This window comes from Anneissia japonica, unplaced genomic scaffold (genome assembly GCF_011630105.1).
Source record: "Anneissia japonica isolate Jap-2015-1 unplaced genomic scaffold, ASM1163010v1 scaffold1065_len1792383_cov172, whole genome shotgun sequence".
NCBI classification, from domain to species: Eukaryota; Metazoa; Echinodermata; class Crinoidea; order Comatulida; family Comatulidae; genus Anneissia; species Anneissia japonica.
Window position 1 is genome coordinate 522,426 of NW_022684135.1, and position 6,830 is coordinate 529,255.

The following is a 6,830-nucleotide window of genomic DNA, read 5'->3' on the forward strand; positions in this document are numbered from 1 at the left end:
TTCCTAGTCGTGCGAATAATTTAATGCCAATAGACTAATACTTGCAATGCCACATCATCCTCCCAGGTACCCATTTATACTCCTGGGTGGAGAGAGGGAAACGTAAGCAAAGTGCCTTGCCCAAGGACACAAGCAATGTGAGGAGCGTCGATCTCACGATCGGAAGTCCAACACCTTACACACCAAACCACATGCTCCTATAGGTTTATGAAAGCCAAAAATGCAGAGAGAACGCTAGAATAAGTATATAAACATTATTTTGAACAATCGTAATTGGTTTTCCTTGCAAATTTATTTCTCTTGTTAACAGTGGGTAGTTGTTTTTACAAACATTATTTATTAAAATTTTTATCAAACAGCCACTTTCAGAATGGGACTTAAAAACTATTTCTTCATTCAGTTTCCTCTGCATTTATACATTCACTCTTGTTACCTGGCTATGATATTCCTGTCCATTGTACAGAGGTAAATACTAGTTTATCTTGTGTATCTAATGAACATATAATCACAGTTTTCTTCACATTTGATGCCATTCGACCAAACTGAACCAATTCTCGTGCAGTGAACGATTCACTATGAGGGCGACAAATAGCAATGAAGGATGAATGGAAAAGCATGGGGTTACCTAGGAAGAGAAAAATAAACAGATATGATAAAATTAATGAACTTGGGTATTGTAAAGATCAAAGTATCACTGTATTATCATGGTATTATACAGTACTACCATTTGAGACTCAGCCTTTTAATGCATAACTGAAAATCCTACCTGGGTATACTAAGAAGTCTCCACCAAACTTTCCTCCACAAGTCAAGTAGTAACCCTCTTCCCAGAAATGCTTGAATACTAGGAATCGTAGCCACTCTGTATCTGAAGATGGGTAATTCCACTCTTCCAAAGGGATTTTATCAAATTTAGCAGCACCTGCACAAATAAAAATGTTGTGTATTAAACAGTAGCCGTATTAAATCTCATTATTAATAGTACTACCCAACCAAACCATTGCATCTTCAAGTACCGGATCGGAAGGCCTACCAAACAGATCAGAAAAATGAATCAGTTTGTAAATATGGCGCTCAGCGCATCAGAAAAGCGGTCCTAATTTCGGTCCAAATGTAGATTAAATCCCAACTCCAATAGGCTGGGCCTATAGGTAGGGCCCCCTTCTTCTCACTCACTGATGGGAAATTGCAAGTACTGTATCCCAAATGAGAAATTCAAATATAGCCTCACTGTTATAGCAGTGAAGAGATGCCCGGATTCGCCCTACGGGATGGGAGAGGGACGCTGTCCCTACAAAGGTGCCGTTCCTGACGAGAGATGGCACCACCTCTGTATAAGGAGCAATTGCAAGTGCACATACCTTCCACTTTCCCGGTAGCAAATCCCAGAAACGGCAGAAACCAGGATGGTTTCTGGATATTGGCCCTTGATGGCATTTGAAGCATAATAAAATTGAATTGAATTTCTCTATTATTACTCTTAAAATAAATACATCACACATACTGTACGGTAGTTAAGCATACAGTACTGTACAGGGGAGGATTTAGGAGGCCCCCCTAGGATAGTGTTGCTACTCCATCAGCACCACCCACCCCACCCCACTGTAAGCCATAATCTTATACAACACTGTACTTTTTTAGTTGGCCCTATAATTATCTACATTACTAAACCTCTAATCTATGCAAACCGATACCCTGATCTACACACACATATCTCACCATTAATTTACCAACATCAATCTTATAATTCCCAAACATTTTTAGAATTGCTTACATGTTGGTAAATGTATCAGGCACTGTCGGTGCCCTTTACTGGTGTTATTTTCTTCCTCTCCATGTTTTTTTTCTTCTTCTTCACTATCATTCTTAACCACGGATTCATTCTTTGAATCCTTTCCAACAATAGCAGCACAACTTGGATTGTCTTGTAAACCATCACAAACAGTATCTCTACAGTTCAACTTGCTATCAATATTGTCAACCGTTTGTTTTTTCTCTTTTACACTTGAATCTGTTACATTTGCATAATTTTCAACATCCATCATTTTTTCAGAATCATTGTTTTTGATGCCATTTTCAGGTACATTTTCAGTTTCACCCTTCTGTAACTTTCTGTGTTCAATTTGAGTGATATTCTGTTCACTACATGTGGTAATATTATTGCCAGAGACTTCATGACCATCTTCAAATTGGTCTGCCAATACTTTCTGTCTCTTATTAGCCACATTATTTTCTGAATCTTCCTTGTCCACCTCCCTTTTACAACTTTTGCTAAGACGTTCTAAATTGCAACTACTATTTCCTCTGTCATCTATATTAATCTTTCCTGCCTGCTCTCCAACTCCAACTGATTCAATTTTGACCATTCCAGCATCTTCTGTAATCTCTGAGTTTTCAATACCCTCTGATATAGATTTGTCTGAAGGCAACCCTTCCTTGTTCACATATGCTTTCCTGGTATCTTTTAGGTCATCACTTAAGCTAGAATCTTTTAACAGCAAGGATGCATGGCTCTCTCCGATTGGCCTTCCTATATGTCCTCCGAGTAGCATTTTTCTATTCTTTGCTCTTTCCTTTCTTAGTTGTTTCTTCTTCTTACCAAAGGATGATTGATTTTTCTTCAAAATATCTGCCTTTTTAGAATCTTTCTCCAAATTGTAAATATGGTTCTGAAACAAAACATATTTAGTAAGTGTCTGTGTAGGGTGACACTCAATAATGGCTTGGTATTGTGTGTATACAAAATATAAATAAAATAAAATATAAGCGAAAATATAAAAATAAATTAATAATAATTATTATTCCTGGGAGCCTAGGTCAATCACATTGACCTTGCGCCTGCATGTTTTTCCATAAGCAGGCGTGCAATGTGCAGGGCATATTTAGTGTATGAAAATGTCCAAATTTTGAAATATAGGATAATATAATATATTTGAGGAAAGTGAGAATATGCTTTGGGTATAAAATATCAATATAATACCATAACTTTATAACAGGTAACAGGACAGTTTTAAACTGGGTACTCACTGTGCTCTACGGTCTACGGCCGACACGATTTTATGAAGAATGGATCAATTTTTGGAACTTATGACGATCCGTTCAGACCGCCACCGACAGTGTCACATCGTCCAACACTCTCAAGTTGTCCCGGATTATGTACTATCACTGAGACTAGCACTTCAATTTGACCCACGTTTTTGGGCGTCCACATTAGTAAACTCCATAGATATGAGCTTGTGTTTATTTTTTACTGTGAATATACTTGTTAAGGAGTAAGTCCTCCCCTATCCACAATGAAATGCACTAATGGTTTAAGACCTTTATAAAAATTAATTTATAAAATTTTATTCAAACCTGTTCCATAAAACTTTTCTGTCTATCCTCTTTAAATTTCTCAACATCTTCAGCACCTGGTGTTGCAATTTTTATTTTTATAATTCTAGCGACCCCTGTGGAGTAAAATGATAAATTTTGTAGGTTTAGACATTTTTCTATTTCTTTCATATCCAACATCACGTTCACTCAACAATTACAGAGGGCAGCATAGCACAGCTGATGCACTGATCCATAAAGACCATTGTGTCTTAGGTTCTATTCCATGAAGCTGCCCTCCTTATGCAATCTTTAGAAATAAGCTGACAAATTGCAAGGTCAAGATTTCATTACACACTTTGCAGTGGTGTATCTAAGGGTGAGCAGGGGACGCACACTCCCCCGCCCCCCCGCCTGAGGTAAAAGTTTGTTTCCCCCGTCTCCTTCCACCAAAGAAAATGTTCAAAGCAAAAACTGCACGCTCTAGTACAGCAGTTAAAAACATCTCATATCACTTTCCCCATTTCAAGACTATGCCACTGACTCTTTGTGGTCAAAAAGCATAATTTTGGGCCATCCTGAACTATAAAATCTCTCCCATCAGGGATTTTATTAGGGACTTAGATCAAAAACTCTTGGTTTAGAAACCTGTCAAAAAATGTCTGGAGCCACCACTGGATGGAATATAGTAAAAAATGCATACAAATTTTTAATATCAATAGAATTTAGGATAACAATCTGAAGTACAGTTTGCCCTTCAATTCAAGACCCCTCTAATTCTGAAATTCTTTTTTCGAGACCCTCTAATTCGCAACCCCTTTTTTGAAGTACCAACTGATATCTTTTGATGAAAATCTATTTAGCGAACCCCATATTTTCATGTCTTAAAGGTGGTCGCGAATTAGAGTGCTAACTTTAACCTACCATATTCGATCAATACTGCTGCTTCTTCTGGCAGAAGTTGTAGGGGAAGACCAAGTTGTAAGTTCTGTTGCGGAGTTCTTGGTAGGCAACCAATCAGCTTTCCCACTATATGGTGCTCATCTCGTATTGTCCTAACATCTATAAAAAAAATGAAAATTGTATTATAAAACTATTAATATTTATATGGGAAATGATTATCTGTGTTATAACAGAATATGTCTACCATACTGTAAAGTATTTTGATTACATGGACTTTACCTCAAAAACTAGCTGAAAATTGCGCAGAAAATCGCTAGGAAAATAGGCGCGCAGAATCGTAACTAGCGCATAATACATTGGTTATTAAGAGTAAGCCTAGCTTTCGGCAAAATCTGTGCGGAATCAGCCCTTATTTACCGAATTGCGTGTAAAGATAGTTAGGCCTAACAGTTTTGCTCGAAGGTCTTACTACTTTTATTTCAGCCTCCAGCTACAAAACATAACATTCAGAAAGTTTGGAAGATTTGAACCAAGACCATGGTAGTGTAGGGGTGAGTACACAGTTGTGCAGCTATATAATATATCAACCTTCAATTCAACTCTCTCAACGGACCTAGGTAGGTAGGCATATCCTAGATCTAGTAATAGAGTATACACGGCAGCTACTGACTGTCTCCGGGCACCTGACTACCCAACAAGCCTCGCCTAGGCCTAGGCCTAGTTTAGTTAGCTAGTCCTAGGTAAGAAGAGAGGCGGGGACATTTTTCGATCCCTGAGATTGTATCAACTTAACGTTTATTTCATTACCGTCTGCTTTCCAGACCAATATTTTATCGCTACATAACTGCAGGTCAATTAACTTTTCTTCATTTTCCATGATAACCAGAGCATCGTATTCTCAAATTTCATTATAAACAAAACATTGGGAGATCTTGACCTTTTACCTCCAGTTAGTTCTTAACTTGTGCGTTGTTAGATTTGACGCTGTAGCCAATCATAGAAGTCGGTTTATTTAAAGCCCTCTTTGCATAAACACAAGTATCACGTGGTGAAATAGCGCGAATTTGAGCCATACCGCGGTAAGAAACTTTTGTACACACGGGTACACTGGGAATTGAAGAGCTGTGCTGAAATATTTGCTGTTCTTTTCAAATTTAGTTGAAGAAAATAATATAAGGATGGATACAGATGTGGATCAACAACTTAGAGAGTATCAGAGAGATTATCTAGATTTCTTAGATGATGATGTGAGTAGAAATTAGGCCTCTTATAGGAGGAGGTCTAGCCTAGGCCCATATAGGGCCTAGATAGTAAGCCTAGCTAGGCCTAGACCAGTCACCAGCCTGGGATGTGCTGCACAAGCACTGATGACATGGATTGTTTTTTAATGGACATGACAGAATTGTTGTGCAAGCCTGGGTAGGCCTAACCTGAGAGTTGTCAATCTGACCTATGCCCCTAGGCTAACCTAAGTAGGCCTAGGGCTTGGGTGGGGTGGTTCTTTAAAAATGTTTATGCAAAAACGAAATGACAATGTATAGGCCTAGGTGTTTTTTAGCCTTTATAAAAAAAAATCCTTGTTCGCTGTCACAGATTTGAAACCAAGATTGAAGGTTTAGCCTATGCCTGGCCTAACTTCATAGGGCTAGCTAGGCCTAGGCTATACCACCGAAAAAGCTCTTCCTCAACAACTAGGCATAAGGCCTAGGGCCTGGCTATAGATCTGTTCATGTCCATAGTTTGACATGGTAGATAAAGCATTTAAAACAATATTTTTTTCATTGTTGGCAGAATGACCAAGGCACATATCAAGGCAAAGTACGAGACATGATAAAGAACAACCAGTACCGTTTAATTGTGAATGTCAATGATCTACGAAGAAAGCTACCAAAGAGAGCACAAAGGTACAATAGAATGACAAAGAAAATAAGTGATACTATTATAACAATAAGTAAAGTACATCACATGTCTGCTCCCCGCCCCCCATTTTTCAAATTGGTAATAAAATGTGGAAGAAAGAAAAATTATTTAATTAAAATTTAGGTCTGAGAGTGTCATTTCCAATCTCTACTGTAGGTGCCATAATCATAAATATCCTACCTCAGCCCCAAATAGGCCTATATATGGCTATGGTGGGGCTGAGATGGTCAGACTCGCTGCCCGTGAAAGTCCCTCCTTGGGCCCCTCTATTGTTGGATTTTGGTTTAAAAAAAAATCACTTGGTTTTATTGATAACGGAAGAGATAGAAGAAAATGATATACCCACTTGTTGCCTTTTAAATAGATCTGACCCCCAATCGACTATTTATTTTGTTCAATGAAATATTTTATTATAATTTAATGACTTGTTTCTGTTTACATATTGATGATATTTTACATTTAGATTAAATTGAAGGTATTGAGTAAATGAATTTAAAATGTAGGACATGTGCCATGCCACGTCTTGTCACACTATAAAAAAATGGCAACGCTTTCATCCTCCCTTTAGAATTTTGTGCAACACCCTTTAAAATTTTGAGGAGAACATTTTTTTTAAATTTCCCCACTCTTTAAAAAAATCCTGATGAGAGGGCTGGATAAACTGATTATATAAAATTCAGTCTACAGTATATTAC

General features: G+C 37.8%; 2 protein-coding genes across 2 annotated transcripts in view; one reads left to right on the forward strand and one right to left on the reverse strand.

Moving 5' to 3' along the window:
- Positions 1–273: 273 nt before the first annotated feature.
- LOC117103839 (tRNA-splicing endonuclease subunit Sen34-like) lies at positions 274–5,168 on the reverse strand. The gene is made up of 6 exons (XM_033244459.1): positions 5,023–5,168; positions 4,237–4,374; positions 3,355–3,449; positions 1,775–2,669; positions 767–922; positions 274–625 (listed from the first exon to the last, which is right to left on the reverse strand). Exons 1-6 carry the CDS (start codon positions 5,090–5,092, stop codon positions 438–440), a joined length of 1,542 nt encoding a protein of 513 aa, XP_033100350.1. The 5' UTR covers positions 5,093–5,168; the 3' UTR covers positions 274–437.
- Positions 5,169–5,272: 104 nt separating this feature from the next.
- LOC117103859 (DNA replication licensing factor MCM3-like) overlaps positions 5,273–6,830 on the forward strand; it is a gene marked incomplete in the record, with an annotated part of 19,808 nt that continues 18,250 nt past the window's right edge. Inside the window, 2 exon segments of the mRNA XM_033244479.1 lie at positions 5,273–5,462; positions 6,007–6,108. Coding sequence (XP_033100370.1) covers positions 5,394–5,462; positions 6,007–6,108 — 171 coding nt within the window.

What these genes read in the sequence shown, in the direction of transcription:
- LOC117103839 (XM_033244459.1), bottom strand. Translation starts at nt 5,092, where the DNA reads ATGGAAAATGAAGAAAAGTTAATTGACCTGCAGTTATGTAGCGATAAA. An exon ending in AGAAAAGTTTTATGGAACAG is followed by an intron (nt 2,670 to 3,354) that starts GTTTGAATAAAA and finishes GTTTTGTTTCAG; the next exon opens with AACCATATTTACAATTTGGA. An exon ending in CCTGATACATTTACCAACAT is followed by an intron (nt 923 to 1,774) that starts GTAAGCAATTCT and finishes TTATTTGTGCAG; the next exon opens with GTGCTGCTAAATTTGATAAA.